This window comes from Vanessa cardui, chromosome 15, assembly GCF_905220365.1.
Source record: "Vanessa cardui chromosome 15, ilVanCard2.1, whole genome shotgun sequence".
Classification (NCBI taxonomy): Eukaryota; Metazoa; Arthropoda; class Insecta; order Lepidoptera; family Nymphalidae; genus Vanessa; species Vanessa cardui.
Genome location: NC_061137.1, coordinates 6,107,392 through 6,129,010, shown reverse-complemented (window position 1 = coordinate 6,129,010; position 21,619 = coordinate 6,107,392). Strand labels below are relative to the sequence as shown.

The window sequence follows — 21,619 nt, the reverse complement described above, 5'->3', positions numbered from 1 at the left end:
AAAAGAAGGATCCAGTTGAGTTGCCAAGTTTTAATGGGTCCCCCAGACCATTGGAATAAGGTCTGCGGCATTATTAATTATACGAAAAAAAGTACACCTGGGAATTAAACCATTACCTCCTGATATTTAATGTATATAATAATAAGAATAATAGAAAAAAAGGTCCGCGCGTGTATTTTTTGGTTGTAGTTTTTTAGAAAATAATTAAATAAGATTTATTTATTTTCTTTTATTTTGAAATAATAATAATAGCGACTAGACGTTGTACTAAACAGACCTGTAACCATTTTCTGCGTGAACACATAATAGTGATGTGCATTAATATACCACGCGGAGACCGTGGCCGTATATCTACCTCGATACGTTACGTATGCCTAGATTTTTTGTTTTTTTTTTCGGAGGTAAAGTGCTAATGTTTATAAGAACAAAGGTGCAGGTTGTTATAATAGGCATTTTGTTGCAACTCGCAACTAGATTGCGCTGCAGTTCTTAATATTATTCTAAACTGTTAACCACTCTACAAGAAAATTGTTATATGTAATTAGGCGGTCGGCCAGAAATTACTATACATATAAAAGGGTATAAGTAAATAGCACATACAAAAACTAATACTTTATAAAATAGTTTATTTTATTGAATAAAAAATTAATTAAAGCTTCCTCATTAACTAATATCACACATACAAAAAAAGTAAATTTACTTTTCAATCTGTATCATTCATTTGGCGAAAATTTTTAGACATAAAGAACTTTACCTTTTCATTTAACCAGGGTATTTATTAAATCAAATATCACTATATATTTAAATATAAGACACTAAGTATATTACAATTTACTAGTACAGGAGTTCCTCTACAATAATTTAATTACATACAACATATAGAAATGAAACAATAACAAAAGAAAAAAACAAGTTAATCAAATCTTTGTTATTCAAATTAAGTCAAAACTTTTTAGTAGCAACGAGTAATGATTAAACTAAATATTGTTTCATTAGGGGTGAACGATTCATCAATAACATAATAAACCACAAAACTCTGTACAAAAAGTATAAATACCTGTTTATTTTACAGAAATGACAATAAGCACTTTTATTTATCATATTTTATCTCATTTATTAAAGAGATATACATTTGCGCTAGCAAATATAACATATGGATAAAATTTTCACAATTTTATTAAGTGTTTAAATAACAGATATCAACTTATTAGTATGGGTATAGCATAGCGACAGCGGGATCCTCTGTTTCAAATGTAATAAGTACATCCTTGAACTTGTCGAGAAGTTGCATTAGCTGCGATCGGGAAACATTCTCCATGAACATTATTTCTTCAAGATGTTGTTCGCCGCGGAAGTAACCTGTAAATAACGTAAGTAACATTACCTTTTTTATTTTCAATTCATATTCCAGCACTCAAGACATTCTTATAGTTTATTTATGAAGAAGGACTGAAGATAAACCATTCTTAGATTTACGTACGCCACGCGATTTCCTAGTCGAACAGTTACTTTGTGCATTTTTAGTAGTTCTCTAGAAGTTCTTGATTAATTTATTTTTATTTATAATGCAACACTGACGCTAAATTACTTATATATAACTTTAAAATTTTTTCCATAGTTCTGATAACAGTTCCATCGACATAGAATTTGTTGTTTTTTTTTGGAGTTCCGTCCTTTTGTTGTTGTGTTCGTTTGTGGCGGAAAAATATCGCGACAGTTTTTGTGATTTTAATGAAATTTCAATATCAATGATAGAAAACTATAACAAATAACAAGTTTTCTTCACTCAGGTGTTAATTAGATTATTTATGAAGCACAAATTGGAAGGTGAAAGCACTATAGTCTGTTCGCGTTAAGAATGCAGTGAGTTGTCATTGTTTACCGGCCTCACTCCGCCCCCTGACCAATCAAATATTTTAAACAGAAGGGTAAAGGTGTTTGTATATTTGTGTTAAAATTCCAACAAATTATATTTGTTTTAAAGGCTAAGTGTAATGAATTTAAAAAATTCACATTAACGTAAAAAATCGAAATTAAGTCATTGATATTTTAATCACTATTACTAGTGTCGTCGTTAGTGCTTATAATAAAATAATTTTCTGCAAGTTCCATAACATTATCTAAATCCCACATGGCAATTTCTTCTTGTAAGACGTGGTCGCAGCATTTCTCGCACTTTTATTTTTACAAATTGGTGAAGTATTCATTTTTTTTTTAAATATCAGTTAATAATAATAAAAATTAAATTTAAATTATAAATATATAGGTTAATAATTAATTAAGCCCACAATACGTTCGAACTTATGTCTTTACTTGTTCAATGTGAACTTGACTTTGTAATTTGAAAAGATTTGATTGGTCAAAGGGGGCGGAGTCAGGCCGGTAAACAATGACAACTCACTGCATTCTTAACGCGAACAGACTATAGTCAACGAAACGATTAATTCTCGTATGATCTGTGCTATGTCATACATTAACAAGAGTTACCTTTCTTGTGTAACTGTGCGAGGAGCAGCATCTGAATGAATTCTCGTATAATCTGTGCTACGTCATACATTAACAAGAGTTACCTTTCTTGTGTAACTGCGCGAGGAGCAGCATCTGAATGAATTCTCGTATAATCTGTGCTACGTCATACATTAACAAGAGTTACCTTTCTTGTGTAACTGTGCGAGGAGCAGCATCTGAATGAATTCTCGTATAATCTGTGCTACGTCATACATTAACAAGAGTTACCTTTCTTGTGTAACTGTGCGAGGAGCAGCATCTGAATGAATTCTCGTATAATCTGTGCTACGTCATACATTAACAAGAGTTACCTTTCTTGTGTAACTGCGCGAGGAGCAGCATCTGAATGAATTCTCGTATAATCTGTGCTAACAAGAGTGGCAACATTTCTTGTGTAACTGTGCGAGGAGCAGCATCTGAATGAATTCTCGTATAATCTGTGCTACGTCATACATTAACAAGAGTTACCTTTCTTGTGTAACTGTGCGAGGAGCAGCATCTGAATGAATTCTCGTATAATCTGTGCTACGTCATACATTAACAAGAGTTACCTTTCTTGTGTAACTGCGCGAGGAGCAGCATCTGAATGAATTCTCGTATAATCTGTGCTAACAAGAGTGGCAACATTTCTTGTGTAACTGTGCGAGGAGCAGCATCTGAATGAATTCTCGTATAATCTGTGCTAACAAGAGTGGCAACATTTCTTGTGTAATTCTCGTATAATCTGTGCTACGTCATACATTAACAAGAGTTACCTTTCTTGTGTAACTGTGCGAGGAGCAGCATCTGAATGAATTCTCGTATAATCTGTGCTACGTCATACATTAACAAGAGTTACCTTTCTTGTGTAACTGCGCGAGGAGCAGCATCTGAATGAATTCTCGTATAATCTGTGCTAACAAGAGTGGCAACATTTCTTGTGTAACTGTGCGAGGAGCAGCATCTGAATGAATTCTCGTATAATCTGTGCTACGTCATACATTAACAAGAGTGGCAACCTTTCTTGTGTAATTCTCGTATAATCTGTGCTACGTCATACATTAACAAGAGTTACCTTTCTTGTGTAACTGCGCGAGGAGCAGCAGGTCGGCCGGGTCCCCGGAGGCGGGCATGGCGGCGAGCACGGCGCGCTCGTCGGCCGAGAACGTGTCGAGCAGCGACTCCGTCGTCGGCGGCTCGCTCGGCGCGCGGCACGCGTCCGACGCGTCGCAGCCCGCCGGCGCGCTCCACACCGTCGGCGACTGGAAGCTGACGTCAGACCTGACTTACTAGCCGGTTCAAACCGGTTGAAACCACTTTCTAAACCGGTGATAACTTTACATTAAGTTCAACATTTCTACGGGACGAGTCAAAAGAGTTTTTATGAGCCTACTTGAATAAAGAATCAACAACAACAACAGCAGCCTGTAAATTCCCACTGCTGGGCTAAAGGCCAAGGAATATGTTCCAAAACCTTCTCCTTAAAGGCTCTCCCTTTAAGGAGAAGGTTTTGGAACATATTTCACCACGCTGTTCCAATGCGGGTTGGTGGAATACACATTTGGCACAATTTCTATGAAATTTGTCACATGCAGGTTTCCTCACGATGTTTTCCTTCACCGCTGAGCACGAGATGAATTATAAAGAAAAAATTAAGCACATGAATCAGCGGTGCTTGCCTGGGTTTGAACCCGCAATCATCGGTTAAGATGCACGCGATCTAACAACACCACCAATTCTATAGAGTAATATTAAAATTCCGAAGGGAGAGCCTACTAGTACATGGAAAGGGTATCTTGTCTTGTTTAATTCGTATTCTAAAACCACAGATAAATTGAATAATATAATTATTTACCTCATTTCACTCTGCAACTTAAGATTCAACGACACTCCATTCTTTTTTTCCGTTCCATTTGTCGTCGCATGAGCGTTTTTGAGCCTCGGCGACACGTCTACGTCACTTTCGAATTTATCATCATCGCTACTCGTATCCCTGTGTATCACATTATCAGATTCCTTCAAAGACAGATCCGAGAGTCTTGAGGGTAAACTCTTTACATCCATATCCTTTGTATCCGTGTGTCCATTGTGATGTCCGTTTTCCGTCCCATTGATACCATTACCGTTAAGATTATTCGATATACCACTATCGACAGAATTTCCTTGTACTTTCTTTTGTATCTTCTTAGTTGTATCATAATCGCAACCATTGACGGTAGGTTTTATTAGGCCGTCGACCACGTCGATACCGTCATCGAACGAATGATTCGCCGAATCTACTTCGTGGAATTTATCGTACTTCGTGTGCTCGGATTCGATAACGATAGGTTTCGTATGTGAAAAGTCAGTCTGGTTGAGGTTATTTTGCGTTGGATAATCTTCGTCCGAATCTGGAAATGTATTAATGCTCTCTCTTGGTTCAACTGGCTCGGGAACGTTCAGTTGTACTTGGTTTAACGACGAGAACGACACGCTGTTTGACTGGTAGTAGGAGTCGTGTTTCTCGCAAAAATACTCTTTACCATCTATAAAAGGAAATTGATCCATATAAGTGTTGAATTGAGACATTTCGATTTTAAGTATATGTGTAAATTTTACTATCAATGTAGGTAAATCAAATATGTTGAATAGATCTTGATCAGTTTCAAAAGCATGCAATTAAAATTTTTGGCAAGTATAGACAACGAAATATACGAAAATAGTTTAGAGTATAGTACGACACAACTTAGATGTAGCATCGGCAAAATTAGTAAAACCGATCACATCCGAATTAAGTACGCTACCCCAAATTATCAATATTTATTACTCATGTTAATATGATCCTTACGCAAATGTAATAACTTCTAATATCATATGACCTAATATATTCGTCAATTTGCTTTCTCTGACGCAAGAATCTATAGCGACAAATAGCGTCGAATGGCGCGATAGGGAGCTATTTCTATTGTTCGTGTAAATCGGCAGTAATCGGCTTTATTTTCATTTCATTGCATTTTCCGATGCTACATCTAATTTGTGTCGTACTATTTGTTACTACTTCATATTATGACCAGGACGAGCCTATAAATGTTTTAAAGACTGTTATAATTTTCAAAGCTTTTAAATATGTACGTGCAGTGAGAATAGGGATGCAATTTTCAAAGCTTATAAATATCAACGTGCAGTGAGAATAGGGATGCAATTTTCAAAGCTTATAAATATGTACGTGTAGTGAGAATAGGGATGCAATTTTCAAAGCTTATAAATATCAACGTGTAGTGCGAATAGGGATGCAATTTTCAAAGCTTATAAATATTGTACGTGTAGTGCGAATAGGGATGCAATTTTCAAAGCTTATAAATATCAACGTGTAGTGTGAATAGGGAGCAATAAGGCGATACCGTAGTGCGCGTGCGGGTGTCGCGGCCAGTGCGGCGCGTGCGGCGAGTTGAACTGCACGTATGTGTGCAGCTGCAGCAGCAGCCGGCGCCGCAGCAGCCACGCCACGAGGCGCGCCGGCCGCCCGCCGCAGCGCGCGCCCCACGCGCCGCGCGACACGTACCACAGCGGCGCCGGCAGCGAGAACTCGCTCAGCATCTGCGCACGCGCACCCACCACACATCACCCGACACTCTTAGGGCCCTCGCCCACGGAGACTTCTCAACCGACTTCAAAAAGGAGGAGGTTATCAATTCGTCTTACCTCATAACTTTGTACTTAATTAATGTAGTTATAATTATTGCTATATTTGGAGTCGGTGTCAGCCAACCTATACTATATCTATCAAAAAACAATACGAGAATACTTTAAGAAATATGTTTCTTACAAATTACCTTTTATACGATATTATACTGGGTCAATCAAGAGGCTCGTATCGCTTCTTTCTTTTGATTGTTGAAGCGGGTACCCGTGGCTGACACCGGCTCCAAATATAACAATAACTATAACTACGTTATATAATCGTAAATCGACTTTTAAGTAGTCTAATATTTTTCATTTCATTTTACCTAGGAGGACTCTCAAAAATATGTTAAATATGCAATTATTTTTATTACTTTTTAGTGCATTTTTATTTGTTTTAAAATAGTGTTTTGTTTGAAGTCGCTTTTTCTTTTTGTTAAAATTTTATGTATTGTAGCGATGCAGTCGCGCGTTACGTAAAAGCGCGACAGCAGCGATACTAACGCACGTTAGTCGCATTTGCAACGCGCCACACCATCGCAACTGTATCGATGCAAACGCGCGGCCATGTCGGACGACATCGGGGAGAGAACGTTGGGGGGGATGGCGCGTGAGTGGAGAAACGAGCGAAACCACCAAGTAATCTCTCTTTGTTAAATGGGTGCATACAATATTGACGCCGGTTTCGTTGCCCTCGTTTCGGCTGCTCACAAAGCAGCACCAAAGACAACGTGACTAATGTTGCCTCAACGGAGTCCATCTTGCAACTGTAGCGATCACCACAGGCATTTTTGTGCCGTTACTGAATCGCATTTGCATCGCGACAGAAGCGCGACAGTATTGCGTTGACATCGCGACTGAATCGTGGTCATGTGGGCGAGGGCACACTGCCATGCGATGCGAATATGCGACAGCATCGCTACTGCATCGCTACAAAAAGTCGCCGTGGGCGAGGGCCCTTAGAACTAGCGGGCACTGGTAACTTTTCGTGTCACTCTTGTCGAGTCCGTGTATATATATATTATATACAGATGCAGACACAAATGTCACGTCGTAAAGTGCGCGCACCTCCACACATATTCACGGACTCGACAGGAGTGACGAAACAGTCACCGTGACAAAAGTTACCAGTGCGAGCAGTGCGTTACACAACATCGTACGCGAGCCTCAAAAGATCTCGTATCAAATGAGGTGAGCGCAATGGGACTGTTTTTTCAGTGACTTGAATCCTTTATATATTACAGAAACAGCCACCATTTCTTAATGTAATAAATAAGCATGTTGGTGCTATAGTTGAGATGTTTAATTTGACATACTTTTAGGTAATAATATACGGGTGCACAACCAATAAACTTACTTGTAATAAACACAGCCCAGGAAACTCCTTGGCAAATTCGTCGACGAGTGGCGAGTTTATGTGTATATTCGCTCCAGGCGCGACTACATAAACATTACCTTCACATAACGGATATATGACTGTTGCTTTAGCCCAGTACACTAAATGCCCTGTAAGCTGGAAAGCCTGTAAAAAAGGATACTTATTGTATTATATTATATTAATAGCCGTAACATTACATATAGCCATAACATTAAAAACTTAAATATTTATAAAGGCAATAAATTATCATAAATAATTTCTCCTCTAGGGAAAGAAAACTTAGTAATAGTAAAACATTTACATGCTATTTTTTAAGGATTATTTTTTTTAATATAATTAAAATAGAACGCCCATAGGAAACGTCATATATTTTAGTATTGTTATTATATTCATAATGAAAATTCAAACTTATTTCAATTAAAATCCATTCATTTATAAGAAATAATTATACTAAACAATTTGCAGTAATTTAATTGCTGGTATAGACTGTCCAATTTTGGCTGTTAATTGAAAAAGTGATAACAGGTGTAATTATATTTACTTAATACTTCTGAAGAGTGTGTAGTGCTTTTTCAATGTAATATACTTAACATAATCTTTGAGTGGGTCTGATTAATTATTTTTACTCATAGTAAACACCTTTCGATCATTATAGCCTTGGCGCTCAGAATGAACTTTCAATGAGTGCAATCTCTCACTGAAAGTAACAACTGCCCATATGACCTTACCTTAATATTTGTAATTGTTGATAAATCAAATAATTTTGTATTAAATATTATATATTTCTAACGAAAATAATATATATTACCTGTGTGAGTGTTAGATCTGCTTCAATGGCTAATGTTTGCAAACTCTTCAGAGGACTGTATAACTTTATAAGTCTTAGAAGTGCAGGGCTTCCATCTAAAGGTATTGATGCCAGCAAGTCATTAGGATTAACCTAAAATTAATAAAAACAATATTAATATAATATTTTTTTAACTCAATTTCGATAAAATTAAATTTATAATAAACAATAGTGTTACCATAAGTAGAATGCCATGATAAGGGCGTAACCTCTGCACACATTTGTCAATTGTCTCTGGTTCTATGATGGAACCTCTATTGTGTATCTGATGTGCTTTATGTGGCAGGCAAAATGATAGAAGTACCCATTTATTTATACGGACTTGTACTATACCTGAAATAGAAATTCATATTTTGTAAAGAATTATTGCGATTAGCACATGACACAGGCAGCACTGGTGCAATATATTTTCTCTCACACTTATAAAACGACAGGATGGCAATTCTGACAAGAACGAAGAGTTCACGAAAATGATCTTCGTATGCCTTTCGAGGCATGAAAGTGTAAATACTGCCAATACTTTATTCTGGTCAGATACAGAGAGTTTCTCACATGAACAACAGACATTTTTGTATACATAATACATTAGCGATTTTTGGCTTTACGTATTAGTTTGTCATTATATCTGACTCAGTATTAATATTGATTTTAAAATGAAAAAAAAAACGTATGTAATAAATTCTTAGTAGAAAAATATCAATGACAATGGTAAGTAATGATGTCAGGTCACATAGATTTAAAATCATCAATAAATTATTTGTAAATAACACAAACAAGCTGTCCTGGGCGATAATTAAATTTTTGTGTTTTTGTTTGTAATGAAAAATATGGAAAACTTTTTTATCACGAAAATTTATTGGAAATTGTTGTTTTCCTATGAGCTGTATTTACTACAGCTGATCTTGTATACAGGTAGTTTTATATCTTGGAATGTAATACTGGTGTTAAATACGGTTATTTAAAAAAAATGCTTACCAGTACTACTTAATTCTTCAAAGACAGACTTCATAGATCTCGCCAGCGAGCTTCTCTGTAGAATTAGGTGAAATGCAGACTTAGGTACATTACTAGTTCCATTATCCATGCTGTATGTATTAGAGCTGACTGAATGTCTAGAATTTTCTTCTTCATCATCATTTTCACCAGAATTTATCTCACTATCTAGTGCTGATACTTCATCATGTGCCGCCAACTGAGAATAAATATATCAAATTATTTCACAATTAAAATACACTTGGCCATCTAATTTTCCATTAAACATTTATAATATTATAGTATTATCTTGAAAATTTTTTAAACAATCAATAGTAATGAGCTCCAAGTTGAAATTCTGCAATAAAGTCAATCTAGTTCTAATTATCTCAGAAATGACGATAGATGTGATATTTATACATATCATATACATCCTCAACCATATATATACACCGAGCTTGATATAGGTCAATGTTTATGTATCATTTAATAATTTTAGTTAAAGCTTTTTTTATATGATTAATTTTTTTTAGTTATACCAGATATTCAATGAAATTGTTTCATAATTAAGTATTTTTTTAAGCTTTAAATTGGTGCTGAAAATTTTAATAAACATTTCATGCTTGTCGTCAGTAGAACTAATAAAATAAATTCTAGACCAATAATAGTTTTTAGTAAAAAAGCAACTTTGTAAAATTACTATGTCAAAGTTCCTGTATATAGTATATTTAGATTTTTATAGGATTACTAGATGTTTATTATCATAAAAGTTATTATTACCATAATTTTCATTTCCTCGGTCAAATAAGAACACCTCTTCTCTTCATGTCTTAGAGCTTTACCTAGTCTTTTGCTCAAGTCATAATAACATTTTACTGAAAATAATAACACACAGGTGTTAATTAGGCAAAAAATCTTTTTGATACCACTTCTTCCACCTCACCATATGTGAATTGAATGATAAATCACAGAAACATATTACTATTAATCAAAGCATTAACTTATATTGTATATAAAATTATTTTATAAGCTATATTAAGTTAAAGACAGATTAAAAAAATAGAATTACCAATAGAATGGCTTGCAGATGCTTGCAGTGCAAACACTATATTAATAAGTATCATAGCAGCAGTGTCATCTTTGTTAGTCCTATAGGGTAGCAGAGTAGGGTGACCTACAAATCTCACATCATTGACTTTTAACTCAAATTTTCTGTTACAAAGTTCTGCTTTAACAGCAAATAGTGTTGATAACATTTCATCTGTGAAGCCACTTAGTTGACCTAAAATGGATAATGTAAGTAAAATTAAATCATAACGAAATACATTTAAATGTTATTTATAATAATTACTCACCTTTACAGATATTTGACGTTTGAGATTGCGAGTTTTGCAGCAGATCTTCAGCAGAATTTATTGCATATGGATTGTGACGTCCAAATTTCTTCTGCTTACTTTCATCCTTATTTTCAGTTGTGTAAGGATATCTAAATAATAATCTGTCTCCTTTACTATCAGATTTCACAAAAAATATATTCAATGGATTAACCTCCATGGCCAAGATTTACGTCAATGGAAATTGTTATAAACAATATCAATGAAAATTGGTAAACAATGCATCTGTTTAATTATTAATTCACGTTATAGCAATTAAACATATTTTTAAGGTACTTAAAATTGCACTCATGTTTTGTAACACATAAAATTATTAATTAGAGAATTGGGTTTAGAAAGTTTAGATTTTTCTAATAATTGAAAAAAACTTTACAATGACACAAAGCAAAAACTGAAAAGAATTATAAAATATAGATTATTAATACTTATGTCAAAATTGACATACGAACATTACGTACATAGCTACCCATATAGAGATGGAAAATCTATCAAATATTTGTATGTACCATATAGCGGATGAATACAATCTATGTTTAACTTTCAGAAGATAATAATAGCATATCGTATGAATTACCTATATTAAGATTATTTTTTATAAATTTTTAATGTTTATAAAAAATGGTTAAAATTTAATGCCATAGATAAATAAGTCTAAGACGTCAAGTGACAAATTGTGAAGTTGTCAAGTAAATTTTGATAATACGGCAAAACGATTTGTGCCACCAATGATAGTCATAAATCAAGATAGAAAAGTAAAAATCGATTTCTGGAAATAATTTAGAACATAATTAACACCAATATAATGGCAAATAGAAGTGAAGGTAATCAAAAAGTGAACCCAGTAAAAGTACCCTTAGAAACTGACCAAGGTATTATAGAAAGCGAAGAACGTAAATGGGGATTGCCATTGAGAGAAGTTTATAAACATGGACTCTCTTTTTATAAAGGTAAGATATTGAATTTACACACTAAATATTATCTAAAGCTGAAATGCAGCACCAACATATTTATATTATAGTGTTTTACCATCAGTAGTTTTATAATATCTATACATATAAAACAGTTTTATATAGTTTTAGATACATAGGTAATTGTTGACTATTGAATAGAGTTTTCGAACAAAACTTTACGCTACGCAGATGTTATTTAAGATTTTTGTTTTATATATGCATAAATAAAAACCATAGAAATCCGTTTTTTAATATTCATAATATATAAAAGCTATTATATAAAATCTTAATGTGTTTTTTTGGAGTGATTAAGAAAAAGGAATATTAAACTTAAATAAATAATAAAATGCTGAGAAAAAAAAATTATAGATTTGTATTTAGATTTATTACTTTGAAAACAAAGAATTTTACATTTATAACAAAGCTTTAACATTAAATGGATGCCTATATATTCCTTCCTGGATATGGATGCAATGATTCAAGTAAAAATATTTTTTCAATATTTTAGACAAAGAGGGAAAAGCCATTCACCTAAGTTACGAAGATAGATTGAAGTTGGTTGCATACACTCAACAAACAGCACATGGACCTTTAGATGTAAACTCGGCACCACCTCTGGGAGTGCTCGATGTTATAGGAAGAGATAGAAGATCAGCATGGCAAGCCCTAGGTCAAATGTCTCAAGTCCAAGCTATGGCAGGATTTATACATACTCTAGATAGGTACCTCCATTTGTTAGAATATCATGTTGAACCTATATTTAAAAAGTTATTAAATATTACATAATATAGTCATAAATTAACTTAAATTATATATATTTCCAGGTTGTGTCCTATGTTTAAGCCATTTTTAGAAGCAATTCAAAAGGATGTTGAAGATAAAAAGCAGAGAGAGTAAGTAATCCAAGCTATGTACTTTGCAATTTATCCTATAAAACAATTTCTGAATATATAAAATTAAATCATTAATATTTATTCTTATATTGATTTATAAGTATATTTAGTATTTCCTTTATTATAATAAAAGTAATAAGCAGATTGACTTTTTTCCTTATTTTGTATGGTATTATTAAATACAACTAGCAATTAAGGTTTAAAAAATAATTTGGTTCGAGTTGCTGGTACTAACTTATTTTTTTAATATATTATATATTTATTATATATTACATCAAAATCTTGCATTAATGTGTTAGGGTACATAAAGAAGCATAAGGATACATGTCTATGCTATTTGATATGATTTTTTTAAAATAAATGTGTATTGTATAATTTGTTATTGCAATATATGTGATTATTATATAATTTATATTTTGATAGATTAAAGAAAACAGAAGATGAAAAAGCACATATGGAATTGCAGAATAGAATAATGTTAGAAAAACAAAAACAAGAAAGTACTAAATTATCAGAAGAACAGCAAGTGTATGTGTATTTTAAATAATTTATTATTTGTATTTCTTTTTGTATATTATAATATTTTGTAGTAGATATAATTTATATTATGTATAAAAAGAAGCAATAATATAATTATAATTCATCTCATGCTCGGCGGTGAAGGAAAACATTGTGAGGAAACCTGCATGTGTCTAATATCATTGAAATTCTGCCACATCTGCATTCCACCAAACCCGTATTGGAACAGCGTGGTGGAATATGTTCCAAACCCTCTCCGTAATGGAAGAGGAGGCCTTATCACAGCAGTGGAAAATATACAGACTGTTACTTTACTTTATATGCTAATATTATTATTATGATATTTTGCAGGCAAAGAATTAAAGATGCACTGAATGCACAAACCTATGACCAATTTCTTCAGTATGCACAACAGCAGTTTCCAGGTAACTTTGATCAGCAAGCAATACTTATAAGACAATTACAAGATCAACACTACCAACAGTATATACAGCAACTGGCGGTGGATCAACGTCTTGCTAATTCTAACCTAAACTATAAAGAAGAGTCTGATAATGACGATCAAATTGAAAAAGAGGATTGCACAAAAGAACACATTTTGAATGACAGCGATGAAGGTCTCACAGATAACAAGTGAGTATTTTTCTATTTAAAAAATAAATATTACCAATTTCTGTTTGTATTTATAATATTTCAATAATTTATAATATTTTTTCACAAGTATGCTATGTAGTTTAAAACAGAGCCGTGGAAGTGTCTCAACGTAATGCACTAATTACTAACAATTAGATCTTCAACTATGTACTGTTTGTACTCTGACAACAGTCAGTATATGACAATAGTGACATCATTATAGTTTGGAGGAATCATTGAAAAAAACAAAATTTTATAAAAATTTTCAGATCATTACAGACGTCTGAGAAGAATGAAATGGAGTACAATGAAGAATCCCGAGAAGAAGCAGAAGAGGAAGACGAAGAAACTGATGGAGATGGTTAGTAATCTAGTTTTTACTAAAAAAAATGAGGAATGAGTATGCTTCATTTTCGCTTATTAATAATATATTTGAGATCTGGAAGCAGTTGCAAGATGGTTTAAGGTAATTTAGTGTCATAATTTTGTGTAGTCAAATGTGATTGAATATATGCAACATGAAACACTGATCGAAAATCTTAATCACTATATTACTTAAAAAGATATATTACTAAAAAAATAATTTATCTTTCATTCTAATCAATAGAATGTTCTTCCAGGAGTAGAAGAGGCCCGTATGTGGACCCGTGAAGATATAGTGCAGTTTAAGGAATCAGCGCGAGCTGGTGGCGGCATGCTCACTGTGGGGCACGGCGAGACCGTCACCATTAGGGTGCCGACGCACCAGCGTGCACGTTGCATATGTTGGGAATTCGCTACAGACAACTATGATATAGGTCTCAACTTTTTAATAATACTAATATTCAAAATTAGGTAATGAATCAAAAATTTGTCTACAACAACAGCCTGTAAATTCCCACTGCTGGGCTAAAGGCCTCCTCTCCCTTTGAGGAGGTTTGGAACATATTCCACCATGCTGTTCCAATGCGGGTTGGTGAAATATGTGGCAGAATTACTATGAAATTTGTCACATGCAGGTTTCCTCACGATGTTTTCGTTGACCGCTGAGCACGAGATGAATTATAAAGACAAATTAAGCACTTGAATCAGCGGTGCTTGCTTGGGTTTGAACCAAAATGTTGAAAAAAAAAATGTTTTGCTTTAAAATTTTCATATCATCCTATGTCTCTTATTTCGATTAAGATTAAGAGGATTAATAGTTTACAATATCATCATTCATCATTGTGTGTTGATATATTTTACAAAATAAGTAAATTTCTGAATTGGTTTTATAGGTTTTGGGCTATTCTTTGAATGGAGCAAATCACCAACATCCGAAGTGACGGTGCATGTAGCTGAGAGTGATGATGAGGATGATGCAGATGATGATACATATGATGAAGGTAAATTTCATCATAACTTATAATTATTATAATAGAGAAAATTACAACATAGTCACTATAATTTTAAGGGTTTATAGTTATATGAGACAAATATATAAGGCAAGAGCCTTATCGTCCTTGTCATTAAATTACTTACATAATAGGAATTCTTTTTCTTCATATATAAGAGTTGTTCTGCTATGTAAATTCTCCATAAAATTCTTTGTGTTTTTCGTAGAATACACAATTTACGGAAACAATGACCCAGAAGTAGGCGGTGAGAGGCGCGTTCTCAACAGTCATCGGCCGATGGTCAATCTCGTCGTGCCAATATATAGGCGAGACTGCCACATGGAGGTAATAACACCCATTAATCATCCAAGGAAGCTCATATCACGTATTTGTTCTATTTTTATCAACAGCATATTATTAGACTCCTTACCTTTCCGTATTTCATAATCGAAATTCCACCATAACAAAAGAATTCCAGCAAGTTGTTGAATATAAATATTTTTTACTTTACTTTATTTTAATTTTACTAGAAGTCCTACCAAGATAATAGTTGTTACACTATAAGGAGGCCTTAAAATTATTATATCTTGTGGTCGCCTATTGATTTAAATTCGACCGTATTTTATTAATAACATAATTGAGACATGACATCATGGAAGTATAAGATGTATGAATTGTTTTCTATTCAATGTGTGACATCACTTTGCTATTATTGCAATAAAAACTACATTTCTCAAAAATGTTACAATCTTTATATCAGTATATTTAATTGAATATACGGAATTTGTTATGTATATTATATATACACTTTAGCCCTTTGAATTCCTCTTTATGAACTGTACCAATGTTTAAATTTATATAACTCTGCTCGCAGAATGCTTAATACAATATAGAATGTATTCTCTTTCCCTAAAGTTGAATTATTGTTATTTCAGGTGTATGCTGGCTCTCATACTTATCCCGGAGAGGGCGTTTATTTATTAAAATTCGATAACACATATAGCCTATGGCGATCTAAAACTTTATATTATAAAGTCTACTACACACAGTAATTCAATGTTATTTTATATACTAAATACAGTATAATATATAATATAATAATTGAATTGATAATTTTAATGAATTTTATTTCAACCAAAATATAGTTATTTATTCATTTTAATTTTTTTAATTGTATGGTATATTATAAACTTTATTAAAATTATTTCAATTCAATAAAATCCTAATATTTTATAGATACATGACAAATTATTATGAAATATTATAGAAGTATGAAATATTTACTAAATAAAAATAATTAATAGTATTATGAATGTAACAGATACATGTGCTTGCATGTTTGGATTGTGCAATTACATATATTATTGATGAAAAGTAGTTAATAAAAATAATTCACATTCTAAATCATTTATATAGTGACATAGCTTTATTTGTAGTTTTTATTATTGTATTTATTTTAAATTAAAATTAAAAACAATGCAAATCATTCATTCTTACACTACTAGTAATCGTTTTTTTTTATAATACATACTTTATGAATAAATTGCCATATATATATATTAAAAATGGATTTGTGCCAATAACACTTATTATTATGTACTTAATTACAATATTTTTTAGGAAACAATAGTGCAGATGAATTTTTGTCTTTTACTTATAAAAGTAATACATAAGATATTTCCTGTTTGATTGCAAGTCACGTAACTCTATTTTACTTCTACAAGATAGTCTGCATCCTTTAATGTTAAATTATTTATAATATATACGTACTAAATAATTTTATTTCGTCTATACAAATCAAATTATATTAAAACTATCTCTATGTACAAAATCCAAATGAGCACACTTTAAATTGTACATGGTGTCTATGATCACTGTGTAGATAAAAAATAAATGTTTAAAAAATATTTATAAAAATGGGTTAAATTTTAATATATTTAGTATTAAACACAGCATTTATAATATTATTATTTATTGTTGTATGAAATAACTGTGAGTAGTAACATTATTTTATGTCAGTACCTATTTATAGTATTTGTAAGAGAAATATATTAGATTCATGTTTATAAAAAACTTGTTCCTTTTTTATTACTTCATACCTAAAAAGTTGAAACGAAACGTAAATAATTTTGTATGTTTTTCAACTATGATCCTTTTGAAGATACGGAAGCAATGTTGCACATGCACGCTTTTTTTCATGATTCAATAATTATTGAAGGTTGTTAGTTACTGATTTGTTTCGTTTTATATTTGGTTTTTCATTGATATGCCAACATATTATTTTATGAATATTAAAACCATGTCAGATATCTTGACTAACTTGACATCTATTTTCTAAATTTACCAAAGTGGGAGCAGTATTAGACCGGGAGATGACCTAATATTTTGTGTCATCAACACAAAATATTAGGTCATTTGTACCGGTATGACGGTTCGTCAGTCTAATTATGTAAGGGCAATAAGGATAATGATGAACATACCGACATAACTTTATGAACATTCTAAAAAGAGGTCAAAAATATATTTATTTTATTTCACAAATACTATTTTTATAAATAAATAAAATTAATTCTTCGATACTTTAAAACATATTCTGTCATGAGATAAGAGTCTTGTCCTCTGTGGGCATAAATCTCAAGAAAGTATTAAATGTATAAGCTAGCGCTTAATTGTTATCACACCTTATGCAAAGTTGTAGATGATATAGCTTAAAATGGAGCGCGCTTACCTAGTAATGCATATTACTCTAGACTTGTAGGTGGTTAGTAATACGAAAGGTTACGAAGGTTATTTCGAACGTGTTTTAAAGTACCTACGTCAATAACATTCCGGTGCATATCTTTTCGATACCTCGCTGCAGTTTTAAGGTGAAGGGTGAACCAATTTAAGTAATCACTGAGCAATACCTCCAACATTTATCCTGTAGAAGCTTTGGAGTTTTGGATTGACCAGAGCCTGGTTGCCAATGAGCCATCTACCACGACGATCGACTTAAGACAAAGCTGGTACTTAGCAAAGACGTCCTATAAATGGATGTAGTACTCTATGCATAATCTAACATGGCCTTGATATAAAGTCAGAAATTGCTCCATTGTGAGATACGTTTTGACCATATTGCATAGCTATTACAGTTAAGGCAAGAGACGGGTCTCTTGGCCCTTAAGTGTAACAGAAAAGTAACGGATTTTAGCAGCGGTGGATGACGGAAGTTAATCTCTATCGATTTGGCCAGGACCTACAATACTTTACTGCCACGAGTATAAAGAGCTAACTAGCTGTCTATACTCGTGGCTAGACCTAAGGCGTCTATTGCGGTTGAAACGAGCCATCTTCGAACTTTGTTGTTGGACTTGGCAGCAGAGTTGTTAGATGTAATATTCAGAGCTTTGTAGTGTGGGTTTCAGCCAGTGCTACAAATGCTGATACAAACATTAATATTAGGTTGGGGTAAAAGTCTTTTCGCTTATAGTATGTATGAACTTGTAATAAAATCTCTTTGGCTATACCATTTGTTAGCATATTTATTTTAATATGATCATATTTTATTGTTTTAATGTATTAAAGTATTATCAGCATAAATAATTCGATTTAAATAGTTGTTACAATTTGCGTTGATTGTCAACATCCGGTTTTGACTAAATTGTTTTTTAAAATGGATCGTAACCGGATGTTGCTACAGTCGAAGGAGGGGCGTGTAAACATTAAATACTAGGAGTAAGCCTAGAAATGGTCATTCTTACTTTAATCGTCGAATTGGAAGGATCGTAAACCACTTCAGGAGATATAAAGTATTGATTGTGAGGAGAGTGTTTGTATTATTCCAACACATTTGTATTTGGCTGGTTTTGGTATCATTAAAAAGTTTTAATTTTAAAGAAGGCAATTCCAAATTCAAATTAGGAATTTGTGTGATTTTCATTTGTTTTTGTTGTTGTTAAAATGAGTGAATGTAAAGAAGAAATTCGATACATTTTAAAATTTTACTATAAAAAAGGTAAAAATGCAACTCAAGCCGCGAAAAAAATTTGTGATGTTTATGGACCTAATGCAGTATCTGTGAGAGTAGCGCAAGTTTGGTTTAAGCGTTTTCAAGCCGGAAATTTTGATATCAAAGATGCATCTCGCTCTGGTCGCCATGTTACGGACAAAATTGATGCTATTTTTGAAAAAGTGGAGCAAGATCGGCATATTAGTAGTTACGATGTAGCTGAAGAACTGGCAATTGACCACAAAACGGTTTTGACTCATTTGAATAAAGCTGGGTACACAAAAAAGCTCGATATATGGGTGCCTCATGAACTCACTGAGAGAAACCTAATGAACCGTGTACTCATTTGTCATTCTTTATTACGACGTAATGAAACCGAACCATTTTTGAAGAAGCTGATAACTGGTGATGAAAAGTGGATCACATACGACAAGAACGTGCGAAAAAGATCGTGGTCAAAGGCCGGTCAAGCTTCACAGACTGTGGCAAAACCCGGATTAACTCGTAACAAGGTAATGCTGTGTGTATGGTGGGATTGGAAGGGCATCATTAATTATGAGCTGTTACCGCCCGGCAGGACCATCGATTCAGAACTGTATTGCGAACAATTGATGAGTTTGAAGCAAGAAATTGAGAGAAAGCGGCCAGAATTGATCAACAGAAGGGGTGTGGTTTTTCACCATGACAACGCTAGACCTCACACATCTTTAGCCACTCAACAAAAATTACGAGAGTTTGGCTGGGAGGTATTAATGCATCGGCCGTATAGTCCTGACCTTGCACCTTCAGATTTTCATCTTTTTCGGTCTCTGCAGAATTCCTTAGGCAGTGTCAGGTTAACATCACGAGAGGACTGTCAAAACCACTTGTCGCAGTTTTTCGATCAGAAGCCCCAAAATTTTTACAGCAATGGGATCATGTCACTACCAACAAGATGGCAAAAAGTTATGGAACAAAATGGCACCTACATACTTTAGTCAAATGTAAATAAACTATAAAAAAAACTTTTTGAATTTTCATATAAAATACGAAGAAACTTTTTCCCCAACCTATTAATAACGGTGATTAAAAGTGCTCAGGGGATAACTGGCCCGCAACGGCCAGTGAATTTCAGTTAGGGTTGATGTGATTTTGGTGTTGAAATAGCCCAGAACACCATTACGTAACTTATAGATGGAGGCATATATATAATCTCCTTCAAATCCAAATCCAATAAGCACCACATTACTGAAAACTTAGGTACCTCCAAGTACATAAGTCTTGGAGTCTGTCTTTTTGGGGTTGAAATGGACTAAATTTAGCCGGCCCCAGTTCGAGACTTCGTTTAACGAAGACTTGATTTCAGACACAAGTTTTTTCCGGTTTTCTTCGACGCTTTCCCGAGAAATATTAGCGCTGCCGGTGTATAAGATGTCAACGGTACTGTCGTCTGCATAGCCAGTGAATGTTCCTGATTTGCAACAAATCATTGATATGCAGAAGAAACAGAGTGGGTGATAGAACGCAGCCTTGTGTAACACCAGCATTGACGAATTATAAGTCAGATCATGCACCGTCGACAACAACCTTGATGCTCCGATCTGCCAAAAAGCTGGTAATCCAATTGCATAATTTCCCGGGAAGCCCATAGGAAGGCAGCTTCGAAAGAAGCGCTTTGTGCCACACGCGATCGAAGGCCTTCGCTATGTCCAAGCTGTCTGCTAATGCCTCACCCTTGCTCTCAACTGCTTCGGCCCATCTATGAGTAAGGTAAACTAGAAGATCACCGGCCGACCGACCCCGATGGAAACCGTACTGGCGGTCGCTAATCAGCTGGTTCTCCTCTAGATACCGCAGGAGCTGGCAATTAATAAGACAGAGACCAGAACCTTGTTTTGTCATGAGTTTTGAAGTTGTGCTTGAGTAAATGTCCGGAATACGACAAGTACGCTTCATCTGTTGATTTGCCAATTTTTATCTCGTGTATCTCTTCTCAGGCGGCTTGGCAGTCTCAAGCCCGTGGTGGACTGCAAAGAGATTAAAGTTCATACCTCGTATTTTTGAATCTCTGCATTATAAAAAAAGGTGATGCAGCTGGTGTGAAACTATTATACTTCTATCTCACAAATTAATCCGTCTTTCATAGCAATGATGGAGATGGCCAACCCTAGATAAGTCTATTCGCCAGTCGGTCGGTGGTTTTCCGAACTAATACGACTTGGGGACCTTCAAAAAGAAAGCATACTCATTCCAAAGGTCGGCAATGAACCTGCAACCGGGTGTTGTTGATAATGTTGATGTTGATAAGCGGTGGTACTTACTTTACATTAGGATATAATCATAATAATATTTAAAGAAATCTGGACACCCAGGAAATGCTCGAACCCCCCTCGAATGCCCTGGGATATTTGTCAAAAACTGTGTTTGAAACGGGCGATGCTGCGCGTTCAGCTCGAGTCATTAGAGCAAATTCAAATAACTATTAAAAAATAACAATTTTCATGATTTTAGAATTTAGTACTCAACTTCAACAACATATGATAAGTTTAATTGATTGCTTCAAA

At 33.8% G+C, this 21,619-nt stretch overlaps 2 protein-coding genes across 2 annotated transcripts; one reads left to right on the top strand and one right to left on the bottom strand.

Moving 5' to 3' along the window:
* Positions 1-1,035: 1,035 nt before the first annotated feature.
* Positions 1,036-11,139, bottom strand: LOC124535660 (GATOR complex protein NPRL3). Its single transcript, XM_047111947.1, has 11 exons — positions 10,700-11,139; positions 10,414-10,626; positions 10,125-10,219; positions 9,348-9,564; positions 8,551-8,705; positions 8,334-8,465; positions 7,505-7,669; positions 5,868-6,063; positions 4,343-5,012; positions 3,563-3,756; positions 1,036-1,359 (listed from the first exon to the last, which is right to left on the bottom strand). The coding sequence occupies exons 1-11, from the start codon at positions 10,896-10,898 to the stop codon at positions 1,208-1,210; spliced, it is 2,388 nt and encodes a 795-aa protein (XP_046967903.1). The 5' UTR covers positions 10,899-11,139; the 3' UTR covers positions 1,036-1,207.
* Positions 11,140-11,410: 271 nt separating this feature from the next.
* LOC124535785 (Golgi resident protein GCP60) lies at positions 11,411-16,538 on the top strand. Its single transcript, XM_047112119.1, has 10 exons — positions 11,411-11,685; positions 12,197-12,410; positions 12,513-12,581; positions 13,005-13,109; positions 13,452-13,733; positions 14,003-14,094; positions 14,354-14,530; positions 14,990-15,097; positions 15,315-15,433; positions 16,024-16,538. The coding sequence occupies exons 1-10, from the start codon at positions 11,541-11,543 to the stop codon at positions 16,138-16,140; spliced, it is 1,428 nt and encodes a 475-aa protein (XP_046968075.1). The 5' UTR covers positions 11,411-11,540; the 3' UTR covers positions 16,141-16,538.
* Positions 16,539-21,619: the final 5,081 nt, after the last annotated feature.

Bases quoted from the DNA above. Each gene is read 5' to 3' on its own strand.
- LOC124535785 (XM_047112119.1), top strand. From the start codon at position 11,541: ATGGCAAATAGAAGTGAAGGTAATCAAAAAGTGAACCCAGTAAAAGTA. The intron at 11,686-12,196 runs GTAAGATATTGA...TCAATATTTTAG, and splicing joins TGGACTCTCTTTTTATAAAG to ACAAAGAGGGAAAAGCCATT. The intron at 12,411-12,512 runs GTACCTCCATTT...ATATATTTCCAG, and splicing joins TTTATACATACTCTAGATAG to GTTGTGTCCTATGTTTAAGC.
- LOC124535660 (XM_047111947.1), bottom strand. From the start codon at position 10,898: ATGGAGGTTAATCCATTGAATATATTTTTTGTGAAATCTGATAGTAAA. The intron at 5,013-5,867 runs GTATCGCCTTAT...TTCCTTTTATAG, and splicing joins ACACCCGCACGCGCACTACG to ATGGTAAAGAGTATTTTTGC. The intron at 1,360-3,562 runs GTAACTCTTGTT...CGTTATTTACAG, and splicing joins CGCGCAGTTACACAAGAAAG to GTTACTTCCGCGGCGAACAA.